Source organism: Zonotrichia leucophrys, chromosome 3, assembly GCF_028769735.1.
Source record: "Zonotrichia leucophrys gambelii isolate GWCS_2022_RI chromosome 3, RI_Zleu_2.0, whole genome shotgun sequence".
In the NCBI taxonomy this organism is placed as follows: Eukaryota; Metazoa; Chordata; class Aves; order Passeriformes; family Passerellidae; genus Zonotrichia; species Zonotrichia leucophrys.
Genome location: NC_088172.1, coordinates 15,688,847 through 15,710,569, shown reverse-complemented (window position 1 = coordinate 15,710,569; position 21,723 = coordinate 15,688,847). Strand labels below are relative to the sequence as shown.

At 36.1% G+C, this 21,723-nt stretch overlaps 1 protein-coding gene across 1 annotated transcript in view; it reads right to left on the bottom strand.

Annotated features, from left to right (window-relative positions):
• DOP1A (DOP1 leucine zipper like protein A) overlaps positions 1 to 21,723 on the bottom strand; it is a 61,846-nt gene that overhangs the window by 16,645 nt on the left and 23,478 nt on the right. The window contains exons 11-25 of the mRNA XM_064707461.1: positions 19,535 to 19,655; positions 18,721 to 18,840; positions 16,933 to 17,047; positions 16,480 to 16,509; positions 15,835 to 16,068; positions 12,658 to 13,282; positions 9,523 to 9,797; positions 8,750 to 8,902; positions 6,643 to 6,743; positions 5,101 to 5,360; positions 2,413 to 4,420; positions 2,201 to 2,312; positions 1,148 to 1,330; positions 736 to 861; positions 272 to 406 (exon numbers count right to left, since the gene is read on the bottom strand). Of these exons, the coding sequence (XP_064563531.1) occupies positions 272 to 406; positions 736 to 861; positions 1,148 to 1,330; positions 2,201 to 2,312; positions 2,413 to 4,420; positions 5,101 to 5,360; positions 6,643 to 6,743; positions 8,750 to 8,902; positions 9,523 to 9,797; positions 12,658 to 13,282; positions 15,835 to 16,068; positions 16,480 to 16,509; positions 16,933 to 17,047; positions 18,721 to 18,840; positions 19,535 to 19,655 (4,598 nt within the window). The remainder of the gene's footprint in view (positions 1 to 271; positions 407 to 735; positions 862 to 1,147; positions 1,331 to 2,200; positions 2,313 to 2,412; positions 4,421 to 5,100; positions 5,361 to 6,642; positions 6,744 to 8,749; positions 8,903 to 9,522; positions 9,798 to 12,657; positions 13,283 to 15,834; positions 16,069 to 16,479; positions 16,510 to 16,932; positions 17,048 to 18,720; positions 18,841 to 19,534; positions 19,656 to 21,723) is intronic.

Sequence of the window (21,723 nt, the reverse complement as noted above, 5' to 3'; positions counted from 1 at the left end):
GGAGTTTTTTTCCCCTCACCAGGGTAAAACTGACAATGCTATAATGTTACTGCAATGCCTAAACATATAGCTTAATTTAATAGAACACTAAAAATGCCCTTTCAGACATCCCTCTGTAAAGTTATACTTCTTTTCATTTATCTCTTAGATATAGTGAAAATGTTCCCATTGTGCTGCTCAGCTTTGTCAATGAAGTACCCATATCATCAGTGTTCTAAGCTGCTTCAAGAGGACATCATATAAATCAACAGGATCTGTAGAGTTTCCATACCTTGTCCTTTGCTATGGCTGGAGGCTGCTTCAGAACTTCTTTCACTGTCTGTATGACAGTCTCTGTTCTCATAACGCTGATAGAGCGAACCAGCTCAACCAGCAGAAGCTGTTCTTCACATGCTGTAGGAATAACCTAAAAGAACCAGATGTATGTCACAGATTATCATCACAGACAATGGCTATGCCAAAACTTAGGCAGCTGTCCTCATGGGATTGAAATTTTATCACTTCACAGTTCATCTAGAGACCTGGTATCACCTACTCTTCCCCTGAAGAATTCAGGAAGATTATCCCATTCTAAAGTGGTACCTCACTGACAGAACAGTTGCTAATTAGAAATGCAAATATTGTCCATACTTCATTGTCTTTTTTCACTAAAATGTTTGAATTTTCTTCTTCCTAACACTAAATCACTTGGAAATATTAGCACTATTTGAAGTGACCACTGTAATATAAACGTACCTTTGTCCTTGAAGTATTTTTGTTTTGCCTCCTTTCATTCCATACAAATGCAATAGCAGCCATGAAGTGAACACCATGATTCATTGAAATTGGACCCAAAAGTTCCAGAATCTGTTGCCTCAAATTCTGAAATACGAAAGCAGAACACATACCCTTTTAGATAAGCACCTTAGCATCATTTTCAAAATCTTTTCCCTGCAGAAAGCAAAGAGGTGACATATTGCACTGAACTGATAAATTTTAGTTTAAAAGCATATTCAATATTCATTTATAAAAGCCTATTTTTGTGGTGAGTGAGTAGATGAGGACAAAGGCATAAAAATTCAATTTAGATTTAAGGGAAGAGGACTGAAATTATTTTGATGAAGATACTAACAAACAATTTAAATTATATTATCCCTGATGTTCTGACCTTAGTTGACCCAAGGTTAATAGTGGTGATGGATGCAGCAGCAGCAGCAGTAGTTTTCTCTGAAGAATCTGCAAGGTGCAGGATGCTCCAGAGTAAAGTCACAGAAGACATGATCATATGCAAGATAGAGAGGATTCCATTACGTGCTTCAACCAAATGCTTCTGATCTACATTAACCAAAAGCTAGTGGGAGAGAAGAGGAGAGGAGAGAGAGAAGAACATAAATAGTATATTTAAAATAGAGAAAATTTTAACTTACTGATCATGGGAGCTTTCAACTTTAACTCTTTTTCATAATTTTTTCAATAATTCTTAAAATATGTACAGCTTTGAGACTTTTAAAATAATAAAGAAACTATTGATTGAGTTGTGCAACATCAAATGTATTCTGAACATGGGAGGCCTCACGTCTACAGCAGTCAATTTTGTATCCTCTGCCTATACCTTTGCAAAACAATTATTTCAGAATTTTAAGTCTAGCTAGTACTCTAGGCAAAGTTATTTATTTACATAAGCAAACCCCACTTTCAGTCACTTTTACATGAATGGAAAGTAAAGGGGTGTAAGAATGGTGAAAAAGCACAAAAACAAGATTACTGAGAAAAAGGGCAAAAGTGTCTCATGGAATCTGGACCAAATTCTTAACAGACACTACGCTCAGAATATCAGAACTAAAAATACTGCTTGACTAAAAAGAAAAATTGTAAATATACAGAAGGAACAGAAGGATAATGTTTAGACATATTGCAAGGTGAACACAACAAAGGCAGCTCTATAAAGTGGAATTTTAAAGGTCTTTAAGGAATTAAACTTTCATTATCTCAGGGTAACAGAAAAACAAAAGAAGCAAAGAAATATAAGAATATTGTCTCAAAAGTATCATCCAAAGAAACGTGTTTTTCTGTTTGTAACATCAATAAACCCCCATATTTATAGCTAAGACAATATATTTGTTCTTTTTGTCACCCAGATCTTCATAACTGCTAATATAATCACAGTCCTTGATTTGACATGAATTGCCTAGGAGTGTATCAGACACCCAGATAAGTTCACCTGATGATACTGTGTAGATGGATCCAGGAGGCAGTAATGAATTATTGTTGTGATCCCTTCTAATAAAGTGAGAATCATATCTGGGGGAGTGACTGATGCCATCCAGAGAGGCCTAAAAGAAGAATAATTTTTTTAAAATGAGTTAATCAGACAGTGAAGTAATTCAAAACAATCAAATTCAGTTAAAAAATTACACCTCTACAAACGCATACCTATTATCGGATAATCCAGTTTCATATTTATACTGCTGAATTAAATTATCCAAGTTCCTGCAGAGCTGAAGAGTCACTGAAACAACCACCCTTTGAAGAACTTTTCCCATGTAAGGCAACGTAGAAGTGATAAGGCCAATCCACTGGGGATGCATTTTACAGGCACAGTGCTGGTGCAAAGCTCGTATCACTGCACACAGAAACATGCCTTGGCAGGTTATTGGCTGGGAATGCAAATACTGCAGAGAAGTCATCGGCTGCTGGGGACCAATGTGCTCCAGGTCTGTTATGACAAAGTCAAACACCGTTTCATTTTCCTCAGGCACAGTCATTACTCTGTGTTCCAGCACAATCAGCCGCTGAAGTACTTTCAAAAGTTGTGACTGCAGAGTACTACCATTGTCAAACTCATCCTCAGAAAAATTTATAAGGCTGTCTTCAGAGAAGCCTTCTTCTACAGCCACTATGTTTTTTCCAGCTATCTTTTCACTGTGCCATTTCTGGGCACTGAAGATAGAAGACAGCAGACAATGCAGGATCACCTTCTGAACCTTGCACTTGGACAACATGTCTGAAATAAAACTAGGAAAGCCCTTGGCAGAGCTTTCTATCACTTTTGCCAGCTCAGCAAAGAGGAGTGTCAGAATTTCTATACTCATCATCTGCATGTTGCGGTTTCCTATGAGGTCTTGTGAGGTCACTTTAACGTGAGTTGGATAATGGCTCCGCATGTAGTACAGACACAAGGAGATGAGAATTTCTATGTACATAGAGCTCCGAAAGTTATGGTTAGAATCCACTGGGATGTGACTGTAGAAATCCTTGCCCATTACAGATATTCGATGCCTAGCTAGAAGATTTTGGAGCAATGAAAGCTGAGGAGTGTATGCATTGTTGACACTGGTAGTGGAGATGGCACTTACAAAAGCTGAAGGATTTGTTTTCAGAATTGCCTTAATTGCAGAAAAAGCATACAATGTCCTTGAAGAGTCGTACAACTGGAGATAAAGCAGCACATGTTGATACAGTGGATGGATATTGAAGTTAGGAGATTTTCGCATTCCTGGGGATCCAACGTCACTTTCTATTTCTGAAATTTCTCCTTCTCCACAACTGTACCAATTTTCTAAATCAAGACCATCACTAAAGAAGACATTTGTTTGTTTCAGCTTTTCTGTTTGTGCTTTCTTCTTCTCTTCATCTTTCTTTTTGGCTATTTTTACCTTAGGTTTTGCACCTGGTTGCTTACCAGCCTCTTTAACAATTGTTTCTTTTTCTGACATTTTTTCTGGTTGCTTTCCTTTAAAGCTGAACTGAATACTACTGTGGCTATGTTTTCTAGACTTTGATTCAGTGGAAGAAAGAGTAAGATCAGAGAAGGACTGCTGGCTTTCTGCAATACAAGGTGAAGAGTTATTTCTTGACATTTCATCTCCTAAGCTCTCAAGTCCAGTCTCAGTTGAGGCTGATAGTAACTGTGAGCTGTCATTACTAAGTAAACTACTTTGGCTACTTTGAATATTTTGATCATCACTTTTTGTAACTTCTACAGAGCTTTCCAATGAGCTGTATTTACATGAAGCATCCTCAGAGTGCAGACTGTCTTTAACTGGTTCAACTTCTTCTCCAAGACCACTTACAACTTGGCATATAAGATCTGTAACCACTTGTTGCACGATTTCATCAGGTGAGTCTTCTTTTAGAGTCTGAGAGCTATCTTGAGCACTCAGGCTTTCTGTTTCCACTTCATAACTGAGGCTGTCTCCAGCAGATGACTGAGAACAGCCAGAGTCAGAACTCTGCAGTATTTCAGCCTGATGATCAGGAAGGTCAAAATCAGACACAACCATTGGTATGGTCTCACTGCTGGTACTTAACAAGGAAAGCCTGTCACTCAGAGGATTGACGGTCAGGCTGAAGTTCTCCATTTCATCCACACCAAGTTGCTTCTCATTGCCTTCTTTAGGTGTAATAAGTTGTCCTTGGCTTACAGGCATGTGGGAGAATGCTTGAAGAACACAAAAAAATGTATACATATGAGATTTTGTTTTTCAGAATAAGATTTCAGAATTAAAATTTAGAATTTAAACTATTATTGAGACCTCAAATCATGAAGGCATGGTAAATAGTATCTTTCTATTTCACAGAAGAAAAAATACATTAATAAGCAAATGATAAGTTCACAAAAACAAAGCAAAATTGTTTTAGCAGTACACCTTAGAAAAAAAACATAATTCTCTGTGAAACATTATGCAGTCTTATCTGCTTTTGTTTTCACAAGAAACAGAACTAGTAAATTCTAAACTAAAATTATGCAATACATGCAAACACCTTCAAAATTACTGGTATGTTTTCAGCAAGCCCCACATCATTCATAAAAATGTTTAATTTCATGGTTAAGCATCAAGCCATATTCTTATGCTCTACCAAGACTCAGTAAGATGTAACAAAATGCTCTGCATTAAAATACTTGCATATCATTTTAATGTAAAAACAACACAACTTTAAACAGTACTTGGGGCACACAAACTTGAATTAGGAAAATACCACACACATGCAAATATAAGCCATAGTTATTCCAACACCTTTTTCAGTTACCCTCAAAAATTTCTACTATGACTTCAACATTGCATGTAAACAGCAAGCAAAGAAATTAAGAAACTTCCTACAGGCTTCTTGTGTACATACCATCAGCACAGCTGAACTTCTGCATGAACTGCTTTTCATTTTCTTCTTCAGGGTGATTGGGAGATTTAGTCCAGTAACATTCAGCCTGAACTCTCTGAACTGAAACTCGCTGAGTTTTTGGATGGAGAAGCAGCAGGAGCAAAGGTTCAAGAACTCTTGCAATATCATGTCTTTGAAGCACTTGATTTAACCAGGCTTGTCCCACTGACCAAGTAGAACCATCCAAGCTATTGAGGCTGTCCAGCATGATAAACAAAGATCTAGAATGGAAAGAAGAAGAAACAATCTAGTGGATATCGTACACTACTCACAGAGTAATCCCATTTTAATCTCATACATGACAAATTTAATGCCAGTACATACTCCAGTCTCTTCTCCATACAAAGCAGTATTTTTTTGGGAATCAAAACTTTGAACCTGCTCTTTATATTTTAGTCTAGTCTAATGAAGGAATGGGCAGGAAGAGCTAGTAACAAAGTCACTTTTAACAGTTGCTCTAATAGTAGCAAGATCAAGAATTTGTACAGCTATTAGCATAACAAGCTTTTGTTGTCTTGTAAGTGGTATGCCATTAAAAATATATAATTTTAAAAGTCAATTCACAAGGATAGATGGAAAATAAAACATTCAAAGATCTTGTCTGCAAGAACAGAGAGGAGATATATACTTGACAATTCAGCAGTTCCTACAACCATTATTTCCTTCTTTTAACAGTTTTAGTCTTGAGAATCTTTCAGACACGGAAAAACAATATATATAGTGGACTCTGAATTTTACCTACTGCTTTACATTCCCCAGTAGTACATGTTCATAAGCTTTTAGCTGTATGCACAGAATTTATCACCATTTATGCAATGAATGACAGCATAAGATACAGAAATAAACTTTTTACTCTACATCTTACAGCTAAGCATGCAATACAAAACCTAAATAAACGCTTTTCCACAACATTTGTGCTAGCTGAGGAAGACATGAGCAGTTCAGAGTCCAGATCTTCAGTCTTTTGTAAGAAGGTAGTCCAATACCAGAACAAAAAACAGAAATCCTCTGCTGCTTGCCATAAATGACCTCTTACACAAAACACAGATTAAACAAAAGAACTCATGTTTTAGCACTTACTTGCTATTTGTTTTTTTTTTTTTTTAGTTTTACTGTTACTTTCTGCATAATATAATTCAATTCTGGATTGATTTCTCTCTCCTGCTCCTGTATTTTTCAAAACACAGCAAGAACTCAGATATTAAACTCAATATACGCCACAGTGATTTTAACTACAGTGATGGTCAATGAATATTGTCACCATTCCTTTCCCACACTCTTTATACCTTCCAGGAAAAAATTACAGCTTACATAGTCATCACTGTGAAAACAATTTTGTCTAACACAAATTCTTGTCCACAAATTCAGTTTTTGTCCTTCTTCCTTCCTCTCACATCTACACTGTAGTTCTTCAATTTTTCAATGCCCTATGATGCCCGTATAATACCATCAAAGATTTTGGAGTAAAATTATTTCAACTGAATCAGACTTGCAATCACCAACCTGTCAAAGGTGCGGCCGAAGGAAGAAGATTTGTTAATATGAAGATCTCGTGTGAGATGCCATAGCACTGCAAACTTGGCATGAGCTTCCATTCTTACTTTCTGTGAACCAAACCATAAGTTAGATCTGTCAGAATGTAAAACTTCTGATAAGAACTGGAAAAAGAAAGTCATACAACATCCTAAATTATATAAGATATAATGAAATTTACTTCTTTGATTATGTGTTAAAGTACTATTTTTTAATCTTAAAAGCAGTAGAAGCCAACAATAGGTGCCTATGAGCAATTAAGTACCATGAAAGGATTCTCTCCTTTCTCCATCTTGCCTTAGTTTTAAAGTTTACCCTGTCTCTTTCTATTCAACTTATTTTCATTCCATTACTGCCATACTAAAAAGAAACAGAATAATTTTCTAGCTAGATATGTAGATTGAGCTCTTCACTAACGTGTAAATTTAACTCTGGAACAAATTGGACAAATAGGACATGCTTACTGTCCAAAGTGTGCATAATGACTAATACAGTCATAGCAATAATATGCAGAATATCACAGAATATCCTGAGTTAGGAGGGACCTACAAGGATCACTGAAGTCCAGCTCAGGATATTTAATGGTAAAAATGGTGTAAAGTAACAATTGTTCTGTTTCCCTCTTTACTGAGGCTGATCCAGGCAAAGAGTTATTCCAGCAAGGCTGCAAACAACAGTAAATGTCATGATATGACTTGAACACATGTATAAAAACAGCTTCACCCAAAAAGACAAGGAATCTAGTAAGCCTTAGTAAGAGTGAACAAAGCACAGCCATCAGGACAATTACACCAAATAAATAATCAAAATTACTTCAAGTACTCTTAGTAATTTAGTTTAAGCCCTTAATAATAAGCAAAGACATGAGGACAAAGATTTTCACTTGTTTGTTTTTAGAATATATATGGTTATAGAACATGAACTGTAGGTATTTGTACCTTTAACTAAAGTTAGACAAAACTAAAAACGTTAAAACCACTAACAATCTGATGTACTTCCAGACTTAGTTTACATGATACAACTTACAACTTAAAACTTTGCAACATCATCTTATCTATCCAATATCTGCCACAATAATGGAAACTTTAGGTAAAAGCTATTAAAATTATGAAAAACCCAAACAGTTCATGTTAAACAAACTAAATTTAGAACAACCTCTCCACACCAAAAATAAAAACCAAAAGAGACAGCATCACTTGTATTTAGAAAAATATGTTTCTCACAGGAAAATAATCCACAAGACTACTGCAAAATGCATACAGTTACACAAAATAATACACTGACAGTTAATGAATAGAGTGAAAATACCAATTCCCAAACACATTGAGATGACTGCATGTAAGCCCTTGCAATCCATGCTGTGAAGATGTAAGAAATTACTGCTTTCTCCAGAAGGTAGGCAGAAATAAGCAAGTTCTACATCCACAGTCACAGCAGTTTACAGAGCAGCCTAAGTGACACTAAAAATCATCACCAATTTCAACAATATGGCAAGCTGTGAACTGCACTGATTGACAGACTGGCTCACATTCACTCTTCTTGACCTGGTAACTCTGTTAGAATGGCAAAAAGGTAAGCACTCCTGAAGTCACACAACCATGAGTTGCTAGAATGTGTAAGCAAGTAATTCCCTTCTATTCATACTGTTGCAGCTGTGAAAATTGCTCATATACCTCAAATTTAAAGCACAACACAGGTCTCAAGTTGAATGTCAAATTGACAGCCTCTATGTGAAACAAATTTCTAGGTGAGGAAAAAAAATAAGTACCTGTCATGACAAGAACTCCTACTAACAATAGCAAAAACTAAGCACAAGCTTTAAGTATTAGGAAGCATCACATGACCTTGATAAGAGAGAAAGTCTCCAGCATAAGTCTGTTGCTGAATGGTGAAAAACCACTGTTGCCTAGCATGAAACTAGAGACTCATCACAGACCTAAAATAACATTTGAAACAATGTAAGGCAATATTTCTTTCAATATTGAAGTTATTCACACCCTCCTCTGAGGGGTCCTTTATCTAAATATATTTCTGTATATACTTTACTCATCTTTAAGTAAATACATGAGCAACTTGCCTTGTCTCTGTGAGTCAGCTGCTGACTAATAACATCTTCACAAATGCTGGAAGATGGGACGAGGTTGTGCAGCTGGTAGAAGAGCTCCACACTCTTCTGATGATGCTGAGGAGTTCCATCACCCAGCTGGTCCCAAAGAGTTAAAGCTATATGCTTTGTACATGAAAAGAAAAGTTGCAAGAGACAAGTGAATGACTATCATGCGTTGTTCTGCTCCATGCAACAATGGGAGACATCACATCTGATGACACCCTGTGACCAAGAGGCAATCTGTAAAATGGTTCCTCTTGTATGAAGAGAAGCTGTTCAGAACACTGCAATAACTTACTACAAAAACAACTCCTGTTAATAAGCCAGAACAGAAATAAATTTTCATTGAAATATAATTAACTACATAATATACTCTGCTGCTGATTATCTTTTGCAAAAGATTTCTTACATGAATTACACAAACGCAAAAATTGTTTACATAGTCCTACATTATGAACATCCCAGTTTTATACCTTTGCTGATTAATGCTGCTATTCAATCAGGTTTCCTTTATATCTTTAAACTATTCAATTAAAGGATTTTCACACAAGTGGTCAGTAAGAGAATTGCAGGAAAAAAACTTACTGTGTATTTCATTCAGATTCTAACACAGGTTACAAATGTTATCAAAATATTCAGCAAGAAAATTTGGTTTAGTATATCAAGGATGGTAAAGGGACCAAGATTTATTCTTCACCAGACAGAAAGTCTAAAGAAAACAGCAATGAGATACTGCATCTAACCTTGAAGAAGTCTGTCTTTTCAGCCATGTATCTCAGATTGCCTTGAGTAAGAGGAGGTCTGATGACGACAGCCACTCTCCCCTGGTTAGGACTAAGAGGCTGGGCAGTTTCCACACTGTTCAGATTTTCTCCAGTGACAAGAGCAACGGATTGAGTCAATCCAACCAAGTCCATCACGAGGGAAATAGTGACACCCTGAACACTGAAATTGCTTGCCTGCTTGCAAGCATTCATTAAAGTCTGTAGCCACAGCGGAGGCTGTACTTGTTCACAGTCTGAAACAAAAATCACAGATTATGCATTTATTTAACAATCTAAATATTATGGAATTTTCCCCTTGTATTCCATAACTATATGTGCAATTGTCCCTTCATATTTTAATCTGCCCATTTAGGAAAATGCAAGAGGAAGATACTTCCTGATGTATCTTAAAAATAATCCAACTAAGAATGCAATGCTGTATCACTTCAAACATTTAGTAATCAAAAATTAATAGAAAGATTTTAACAAGAAAGAGAAAAATTTTGTGGAAATGCATTCAGATGATTTCCTACTTCAGACAAAACTGGACTTTTAGTAGTTAGAACATCCTTTCATTCACTTTTCTTCTTCACAAAATTCTTCAGCAGCAATCAGGAACCTGCAAAGGTTAACCCTCTTAACACCCTAGATAGTAGTCTGGAATAATTCTGTAATATATTTTATAGAGCCTAGGATAATAAAATATATTATATACATACAGACTAATTTTAATTTGACAAAAACAGATTTGCCTGGCAACATTTTAAAAATAGAAATCTCTGTGAAAATTGATGGTTTGGTGCAGAGCTATGATCCATTAGACCATACTCTGTTTTCACTGTAGGTGGTTGCTTCCCCCTTTTTACTGTCCTCTCACTTTATTCAGCCATACTCTAGGTTGATACTGGAAGTGTCTTTCTCTGAAGTTCACAGCAAACTCTCCAAGTGAATATTGCATCCTTTTATTTTAGAAAACTAACTTCTCTTAAAACTTCAAAAGGACTCTATTGATCATGTTCCCAAAAAGGCAAATACATCTAGAACCAGACACAAGTGAAGAAGTGCTATTTAATAGGCACAAATACACAACCCTTTTAGAATCAAGAGAAGAATGATGCAATTTCTAATTTATATCCACAGCTCCACTGGAGTCTAAATATACCTAACAATTCCATATTGTATTCTAGAGTGTACAGATACAACCATTGTTTTCAGCTTCACTCAATACCCTTTTTAATTTCTTCAATAAAGATAGCTGAGAAATTAGGCATACTGTAGAATTAAAGCACAATTATATTAAATATCAGATTAACTTGTCTTCTTCAAATAAACAGACTGACCAGTGATTAAGAGCTATAGGGTCATATCATTCCAAATTCAGGAACCCTTCAACAAACACAGCCTCTTCTGCAGTACAAAAGCCTCATATCAACAGATAGGATAGTGTGAGAATTATGGAAACTACCTTCTTCCATTCTCTGTTCCAGTGCAATTCTCTGTTATGGGAAGTAGGCCCAGCACTATTCCCACCTGCCCTGACATTCTATACAACAGATGTTTACATTTGAAACAAAATCCTTCCTGTTGGTTTTACCCACCTACAACAGATGCTTATTCCTCAAAGTTACAGTGTTTAATAGACTGCAAATGATAACTCACAAATAGGAACGTTCAGATGATGAACAAGAAACAAATCCAGGGCATTTACCAAAAGTGAAAGGAATTCCTAGAAGCACTGCCCTCACACAAGGCACACAGTACTCAAGCTCTACAGGCTCTCTGCTCTACAGTGCACAAGGCAGCAACAAGCAAGTGCTATGTGCACCAAAAAGTAATAAGCAAACAGCTGACATTTTAGTCTTTGGACACAACACTCATTTGTAGGCTGTTTGGGAGAAATAAATAAATGAACATGTAGCATTTTCAGGGTCATACTATAAAAGCACAAATATTCTGAGATAGATATTTTAAGAAAGGTAGAAGATCTTTGCCATTGTCACGCTCATAACTAATAAACAGCTATAACCAAGCTGCCTTCAACTGACAAATATTTTGTATGTCTGGATGTTACAAAGTCACATATATGCTCTGCTCCTGGCTATAATGAAGACATAAACAACACATCTTAAAGACCACAAAAACAGAAGCAGTCATGCTTACAAGCTGGCTTCCAAAACCAAAGAAACTACTCATCTCCAAGCACTGCTCACCACTTAGCCTTGATTTGAAAATTGTAAATAAGAACAAAAAGCTGCAACTAGGAAATTTCCTAGAAAAAAATAAAACCAGAGATGACTGTGACATTAGACAAAATTAGTGTTACTATTTTTTGCACGTTCCAAGCATATCCACCATGAAAACATTCTAAGAAGCAACTCTCAGACTGCAGATCAGAAGTGGATCCAAAATTGGAACTGTAAACTGAAGACTTTACAAACTGTAAAACTGTTCATTCTAAAATGTCACAATTTACAGTAATCCATAATTCAACGATTTAATCATGTCTGTATCTGAATAGTGTCATCTATCTGTGAACACATCCATACCTCACCAAAACTCATCACGTTTATTTTGTTTCTTAATGCAATTATAGAAGAATTTTTTGCAAGAACTGAGCCTTTCATAGGAGCAAAGTAGAATTAATTAAATTTCTTAGCTGGTATGATTTTTATTGGTCAGTAGCTTACAATTTCCATGTATTGCCAAATTGAACAATGTGCCCATCAATCCAAAACTGATAAAAGGAAGCTAAAACCATATTTGATGTGAGCTGTGGCTATTGCAATATGACAAAGAAAACATTGTGGATCCATACAGTAAAGAGGAAGACTCAACAATATAGATTCTACTCTCAGGCTTCAGTTTGCATAATTGATATTTTTCACCCCAGTATTAATTACTGTCAAATTCCATGCCAGCAATATTCTTAAAAATCTATGAGAAAATAATTTAGTTTCCAAACATAAACTAGTTGACACAGAAGAAAACTTCGATTTCTGAGAGGAACAGCAAACAATAACACACACAAAACACAATAGTATTACATTAAATTTTTTGGCAGAAATATAAAAATGATTATTTAAAAAGCAAAGAACAAATGAGAGTGCAACTTACCAACTTCAGGCTTCCCAGGATGTAGTTCTGAAGTGCGGTTTCCCTCAGCAATGTAAACAGGAAAGCTCGAACATTCAAGGTAGAGCTGACAAGCAGCAATGAAGGCAGGAAGGTATTCTTTTGGTGATTTCTTCTTGGTTGTTTTCTTCACCTTAGCATCATCTTGTGATTCTCTGTCCCATTTTGTGCTCTGTCCTTGTGCTCTAGTGGGATCTACTGGAAGCTCTGCCGCTAAGGGCTGAGACACGGAATTATTCTGAATGATATACAGGTTGATAAATCTGGTTAAAAACTGTTGGACATATTCCAAACAGCACTGCATTGCAGTCTTTTGGATTGTTTTCCCACTGCGAGTTGCTGTCCCCTGTGTCATTACGGAAGGAGGCTGCACAATGGTCTCCTCAGAACCCACAGTTGATGCTGTCTCAGTCTCTGAGGATGTGCTACCAACAATAGGGATGCCAGGAGCACCGTGACCTTCATTCAGTGCTCTGTCAATGTCATCAGTTGTATCTGCCTGGTATTGGACAAACTCAGTGAATCCACTTTCTGATGATCGACTGCTTGGAGGATTTTCACCATCTTCAAACACATCATTAGGATTTTCAAGTGACACTGATGACACCTGAGCAATATAAAAGTTTAATGACTGTTCAAAATAGGTAATTTAGGTCTTAGCAAAACAATATTTATTAGTGTCTTCATTTGAAAGCAACAATTTTATTCCAGAGTTTTAAGTGTATTCATACAAATACATTTTATGCAAAATTATATTTGGTGTTTCTGTAAGCCTGCCAGACTAAGCTAACATTAAAAAAAATTGTTTATCAAGAAAAATATTTAAATTTTATTGGTTTTAACATTTTCTTCATATCATAACTATGTCTACTCTATCATGAAAGAATGCTGAAATACATAGGCATAGGTATTATTAATTTATACAGCATCATAAATCATCAAATACAAAGTTATAATTACAAAAATATATAAACTTTTCATTTAAAAACTACTAATCATTTGCAACTACAAAGAAAATTAATCATCTCCTCAAAATGCAAAAGAGAGGTTGCTACAACAACAACCTCTGTATTTATACCTTAATTCCTTATAATTCAGAATAATTAATTCTGAATATAATTAATATTATTAATTATTATAATATAATAATTAATAATAATATAATTCCTTATAATTCAGAATAAATAATAAATTCCTATTTATACCTTAATTCCTTATAATTCAGAATATGCATAAATAGATGAATGGCTTTTGGTCAGAAAAAGCACCCACAGTGGCTTTTTGCACTGCTCTAGCCCTCTTCAGTCATAGTAACTGGCAGTATAGTGTTTGCTTCCTGATAAGAATGTGAGGTAGGAAAACAACTGGAATAGAAATGCATCAGTCAGTGGCCCTAAATGCAGCTGCCCACTTACTTCTAATCCTGCATTTTACCAGCAATGGCAGATATTGACTGAGATCTAACAGGCCCAGAAGTTGTTTTGACTCTAATCACTACCTGTGCTAAATACAGAACTTGAATCTTAAGTAATAATATGAAAAACTTTTCCACGAATAAATAAAAACAGTGACATTATTGTTTACAGTGAATAATGTCTTGCTTTACCAGAGATGAAATAAGAATGGAAATTTGAGATATTACCACAGAAAGCAGTGAAAGTTATGTACTAGAAAGCTTGAAGAGACATAAATGATGACCCAATTTTACAAAAATACATTCTAAAAGTGATTAGAAGCATGGCAAATCATTTCACTATCTCTTAAGAGAAACCATGGCCACATATGAGACAGTTGTAAGCAGAAGGCCACTGAAGGTTCAAAGGGCAATATCATTCAATTAAAACAGGCTTTATTTAAAAAAAAAAAGGCAACCAAAAAAGAAAACCAACCCCAAATCCCAAAAGAACAAAACAAGGCAGGTATCAATTAGCTAGAGAGAATAAGGATAGGATCCTGAATAAAGGATGCTGGAGTCCTAGTTGACAGTGGGAATGTGAACCAGCAGTGGACTCCTTTATTGAAGCAGACCAGCCACATCTAGGACTGTATCAGCAAAAGTACTATGACCAAATGAAGGGAAGCAATTAGTCCCCTCTAAGTAGTTTTAGGTCCACAACCAGAATATTTTATCCAATTCTGCACTCATTAGTACAAAGGAAACTCTGATGTACTGAGTATGCCCAATGCAAAGTCACCACAGGTGCTCCTGACATTGAAGGAATGCTCAGAGATTTGGATTTACTTGGTTTAAAAGAATGCTAAAAGCTGTGGAGGGTGTGAAGATGGCTCTATTGCTCTCTGTGAGTTCCAATTAGGCAGCTGAAAAGATGGAGATATGCTCAGAAATCCACAGTGAAAGAACACAAGGCAACCAACATAAGCATCAAAACTGGAAATTCTGATTAATTAACAGCGCAAACAAACAAGCTGTACAGAGAAATCATGGTAACTTCATCCTTGGAAATATTCAAAATTAAAACAAATATGATCCTGAGTGACATGACCTAGCTTTAAAGTAAAACCTAACTTTGAAATCAGCCCTGCTTTTAGCAGCGCCCTGCAACTGTCACTTCCAACCTAATTTATTCTATGATGTTCCTTAAGTTTTTCAGCTGGAAAACAAGGATTTCAGGGCATGTCACTTAACATACCTCACATAGCCATGGCTGCATAGAACAAAGTGGACCAAGATAAAAGAGAAATAGCTGCTGGCTGGCTTATTTTATTTCTTTAATAAATTATTCTAGAAACTTAACAGTGACAGTTAAATATGTGATGGGTATTAAACCAATGCACATAAATTGGACGAGAGGAGAATTTGCATATGCCTGATACATAACCAAAATGATGAATTCTTTTCAGTCCAGTTATTTTATTTCATGATACTCCTGAAGTACTTTACAAACTTCAGTTGATTAGTTTTTTCTTAGGCCCTGATTCTGAAGTGATTTATACATGTATAATATTCTATCTGGGTAAAAAACCCTAAGAATCAAGAAATTTTACCACAATTATGAGTTATTTTGATTACCCAGGTTTCACATATATTGTGATATCTAAATCTAATCAAAGACTTGCAGGGTGTTCAACACAGGCTGTACTTTGCTTTTTCCACGTAAGAAGCAAATGTGCAAGATGCTGCAAAACCTAATCAGTTACCTTTTTATTTTCCCATTCTTTGATGGAGCTGCTCTGTCCAGCAGGAAGCTGCAGGATACCATCTGTACCAGCAGAGAGTAATGGAGGCTGAACCTTACTAAGGATCTTTGAGCAGAGTCTGAGAGAATCAGTAAGCTCAGACAAGTGCAAAGTCTGAAGATGGCTTGTCAATGCAGAAATCATCCTGAGCAACAGCTGAGGCAAGTGTTCAGTCTGTATTTCAATGTAAGTCTCCTAGTAATAGGAGTAGTAAAGTAATAATAAAAACTTGTTAATTGTCACACCAAATTTCATCCTGAAATTTATTTTCTATCACAGAGCTACCTATCATTTGCTTAACTCTGCTCTAAACATACTGAACACGGAAAAAGGAAAATTAACATCTTAATATCCATGAATAAGAAATACATGCTTTACTAAAAAGTACTTATAAAACTAACTTTAAAGTTGGGTAACAAACAAATAGAAATATATTTAGCTCTTTTTCAAACTAGCACATATTGTTCATTATACAACAAATACATTTAAAAACATCATAAGAAGCCTGAAGAATGCTACTATTACTTTATTAATCTTAAGATAAAAGTTTAAGAATGAAAGAAAAACAAGTAAAGAGCTAAAGGAAGAACAGGCTGATTGCCATACCTGACACAGCACTCTCATACTTCTAGTAGGCTTTGAAATGAGAAAGCAAAGAATTGAGGAAAGACAGCTATAGAAAAACAGTTCCAACAGTCTTTGCTACATTAAGCAATGACAACAGAAAAAGAAGATACATCTTATGACATTTAAAACATCCTTAAAAGAAAGCTGCACATTCAAACTAGCATATCAAACTACAAAAGACTATACCTGCAATGAATACACAGAAAAGAAAATGAGGACAGACCAAAATTTTCAGGTATAAGCATCATAAAATCCATTTCAGTTATGTCTAACCAGTATACCAAGAATAATACAATGAACCAAAAACTTCTTTTAATGTCAATTTATGTCAATATATTTTCAGGAAAATAAATTAATAAAGTATATATAGTATTTCTGCAGACCATAAATATACAGAATCCCAATGTTAGTAATGAATAAAGGAATTCTTACCAAAGAAACAATATCCAACAAAAAATCCACTAACAAGCAGAAATTTGTCAGAGGTAACTCAGATTGCTCACTATCACCTCCAGGCCCAGTTTGAAGTCTGGCATGTAAAGTCCTCCTGGAAAATTCAAATGGAGTTTCACAATATTTTTCATTCCCCTTACATTGACCATATTTCTGTAACTTAATGCAAAGCTGCATATATTGGGTGATAATCACTATAAATCAATAAGCAATTTCTCATTTCACTGTTAAGTAGCTTATCTGGCCTCATGCCATCCTTTCAGAAAAAGCAGTAACCAGCCTTTTGGTGTAAAACAAACAGTCTTCATTTGTAAAATAAGGAAATTCAAGCTGCAAAAAATTGAGCATGGAAGACAAAAACTTAGATAATAGAGCAGCTCATGCAGGAAAAAAACCTTAACAAAAACAATTCTCCAGATTTCATTTATTTATGATGCAACTTTGTGTCCATGACGACAGTAACACTACTTATATGTACGGAAATACTCACCTGCATGTTACCTGGCTGTAGATGATTATCCTTATGTTAGCAATTCAGCCCAACACACAAAAATCAAGTCATAGACATCTAGATCAACCTCTCACACTGAGCAGGACTGCTAAAAACACTAGATAAATTTGTCCACAGTTTTGTCTAGCAGAGTTCTGGAAACCTCACAGGAAAGTTCCACAGCCTTCCTGGCTTCCACTGTTCCACCTCTTCCACTGCTGCACATGTTCTTAGCAAAGCTTTTCTCAAAGTCCAACCTGACCACTTGAGTGAGCACTTGTTGCTGTCCTTTGTTTTCCATCAGCTGTTATAAAAAGTATAGCTGTATGAACTTTGCAAATGCCTTTCAGGAAGTCATAAGGTGCCATTCCATTTCCCTCCTTGCCAGGCTAAAACAAACTCACCTACCTCAACCTTCAATGCAATGTCCTATAACTGACCAGCTTAGCAGTTTCTCTACCAGAGTCTCTTCAGTTTCTCAACACTTCTCCTCAGGTGGCATGTCCAAAGCTGGACACAATATTCCACGTCTGTCCTTAGAAACACTAAGTGAAAGGAAAAATAATTTCCTTTCACCAGCTGCCCATGGTCCTCACAATGTAGCCCAAGACACACACACAGTTACTCACTGTTGGCTCATAGACAAATTCATGTCCGAGTATCTTAATATTTTATCAAGAAATTCCATAAGCAATGGAAAAAAAATTCTACTAATTTCATTTGACATCTCTAAATCATCTACCCCTTGCCACAGCAAAAATCCCTGCTCTTCTGTGGTCCCTTCATCCCCTTCCCTCCTCTTAATATTTTCAACCTTCCCTGATTTATGGTTTGCTATTTTCTCCTGTAGCCCTGCTTGTCAAGCACAGAATCCCCACCCTTCTTTTTCCCTAAAAGAGCAGGACAAATGATGACACATCAGGTGTCTGGCAAATCTATCAATTTTACCAAAAGTGATTTGGACAATGAGTAATCCTGTACTGGCCAGACAGAACAAAAATTAGCTTTGAGGTCACTCTGGAGTCTATCCTTCAGTAGAGGGGCTAATTCTGTCTCTTGATTTAACCCAGACACTGAGTTTATGAGAACTCACATTGCTAAGACTCACAATCACATCTGATGAAAACTGGCCAAAATGTTGAAATTATAGGGATGGGAGGAAAAAAATACTTACAGGCTTAATGATCTCATGAGACTGACTTCTTTGAAGAAAAATGTATACAAAACATAAATTAACTTCAACTTTACCCATACAGAGATTAAATATTATCACCTACCTACAACACTCTTCAAACCAACGAGCAATGTAATCCCACATATAATAAGGCTCAAAGGAATTGAATAGGAGATTGGCAGTTTTAATCAATTCTGCTGTTTTCTTGTTTTCTCTCAGTTTGCTAAAAGAAAATAGAAAGAACATTTCATATTTTTATACTTATTTTTCAAGTTATATAACTATACATCCCTGTGAGTTTACCCACTGTCAAATAATGCTGACAAATGATCCTCCTCCCATCCCTACAAGTAGCTGTTGCTCAAGGGCTCAGGATATTGGCAGGCTGCTTGTACCAATGTCTTTTCACAGTTGCCAGGTTTCTCCTCTATCCTTTCTTTAATATTTGTCTTTTAACCACATTTTTAATAGATCTGTTTTTACCATAATTGCTCCTACTGTTGTTTCCTACCCTCTCCAGCTTTGAACATCCCTGTCCTCTCCAGCTTTCAAAATATTAAATTCAAATCTTCTAACTCTATATCCCACTCCCTAGCTCTCTTGTAGCAGTCTTCATTTTTCTATTACAAGAAAACTCAGTCAATTTTGTTTTTGAAGAGCACAGATATAAAGAATATCACAATCAATCAAAAAAGTATTTTTGTCATAGATAAAGAATAAAAATTGTGCTAAATATTAAAAAATTAAAATAATAAAGCCAACCACTTCACACCTTTGCACTGAACACAAATTGCAATTAATGTCAATAGATCCTGTATGATGCAGAAAACATGTCACAGTCAGTCAGGCTTGACAGTCATGGTTCCAGCAACAAAGATCCATTATTTAATACAAAATACATTATACTCATTATTTACCTGCTTAGCTGTGTGTGATCTTTGTTGAAAGATGGTTCTGTCTGAAGCTCCAGTTCTGCCTTGCACTGTGTATATAATGTTCGAAACACTTCAATCAACACATCCTCCAGGATGGCAGGGCCTAGGGAGAAATACCAGCAGTCACATTCTTGAATTACAGCATTATCAACAGTTCACAGCTGAAAGCTATTGGAATCATTAGCTAGCTTTAGTCATTGAAACCACAACAGTTCTTCTAGTTCAATCTCATAAACTACCTGAATGTCAGAAGGTTTGGTTTGTTTGCATTCCAGAAACACTGAGACAACTGTAGTGCCTGGGAGTACACAAAGCACAAGCCCCATGTTCAATGTGTGTACAATGGCAGCTGGGTGCAAACACACCGAGTGCAAAAGCTGTGCAGTCACAGCAGGACACATCATGTTCAAGCCAACACACCCCTTTTACTAGCTCAGCTCAGTAACATGGAAATGGACTTCATGGATTCTTGATCAGAGGTGCCTTGCAGTCAAAACACTGAAATACTCACCCCTAAGCTATCTCATGTCGTTAGCATATGGACAATACACTCAAATATTTAAATGCAAATACAAGATAAAATATTTTGAGCATCATCCTTCTTTTTAATTTGAGACAGGTTTTTTTAGCTCAGGATATAGTCTGCAGGGTACTTTTGGAAGTATTTTTGAAAGTGTGCAAATTGCAGCACAGAAAGCCAACTGCAGTCTGGGCTGCATTGAAAAAGTCTGGCCAGCAGGCCAAGGGGAGTGCTTCTGACCTACTCTGCTCTTGTGAAATTCCACCTGGAGTACTGCATCCATCTTTGGGATGCCCAACACAGAAACATGGACCTGCAGGAGCAAGTCCAGAGGAGGCCCACAAAGATACCAAGTGGGCTGGAACATCTCTCCTATGAAGACAGGCTGAGACAATTTGGATTGCTCAGCTTGGAGAAAAGAAGGCTTTAGAGAGACTTCATTGCAGCCTTTCAGTATTTAGATGGGGCTAATGAAAAAGAGGGAGAGCGACTTCTTATACAGGCAGATGGGAATAGGACAAGGGGGAACAGTTTTAGACTGAAAGAAGAGAGATTTAGATTGGATGCTAGGGGAAAAATTCTTTACCCAGAGGGTAATAAGGCACTGGAACAGGCTGCCAGAGAAGCCATGGATGCCCCATCCCTGAGAGTGTTCAAGGTCAGGTTGGATGGGGCTTTGAGCAACTTGGTCTAGTGGGAGGTTTCTCTGCCTGTGGCAGGGGCTTTGGAACTGGATGATGCGTAAGGTCCCTTTCAATACAGAACATTCTATGATTCTATAAACAGCTCCTCCTTTGGATTTGAGCTAAATCTCAATTTTGAAGAAAAAAACTCCAAATTTTTTAAAGGAATTTAAAAAGTAATCCTGCTTGAGAAATCATTTTTTATGTGCTTCCTAATCTCACTGAGCTGCTTTCAGTAAGAGTATGCTCACAGAGTGAAGCAAAAATCCTTTCAGATTATTCTATCTCATTTTGCTGAAAGAATCCTCAAAGCTTTGCTTCTTCATGAAATCTTAACATATACATTGCCTCTGAACATTTAGACTGATCCCTAGAAGAGATAAATTACAAGGAAGATGGCAAATTTCTGACACATATTTTGTTCCTTGCAGTTCTTCTGTCCTGATCAATTCTTTTAATTATTGTATTTTTATGGTTTCATTATCCCACTCTCAAATCTGATAATGGATTTAAAAAACTATTTTAATTTTTTTCATTCACCTTCAAAACTGTATTCCAAAGAAAAAGGCAAGATATCCAAGCCTCAACTGTAAATACATTTGTCCCATACTCCTCAGCCCTTATCTGCTAAAGAGGGCATTTAAACACTTTAAATAGAGGAGGGAAAATTGAAAAGAAACACCAAAAAGAAATCCCAACAAACCACCCACAAAACCAAAAAAAAAAGATTTGCTTCCTCTGCATAAGTTCTTCTGAAAAAAAAAATTAACTGTTTCATTGTTAATATCTATCCTCTCTGTGTGTATATTAAAGAAATAACAGGTTATTCCCAAAAGAAATAGCTGAGATCTATAATAGTAAAAGTCATTATTTGATGAAAGAAATGAAAAAGATCCAATCTGCACATCTTCCAACACACAATTAGTTCTCTCTAATACTTTGACTTACTGTTTCCTGTGTAGAAAGTA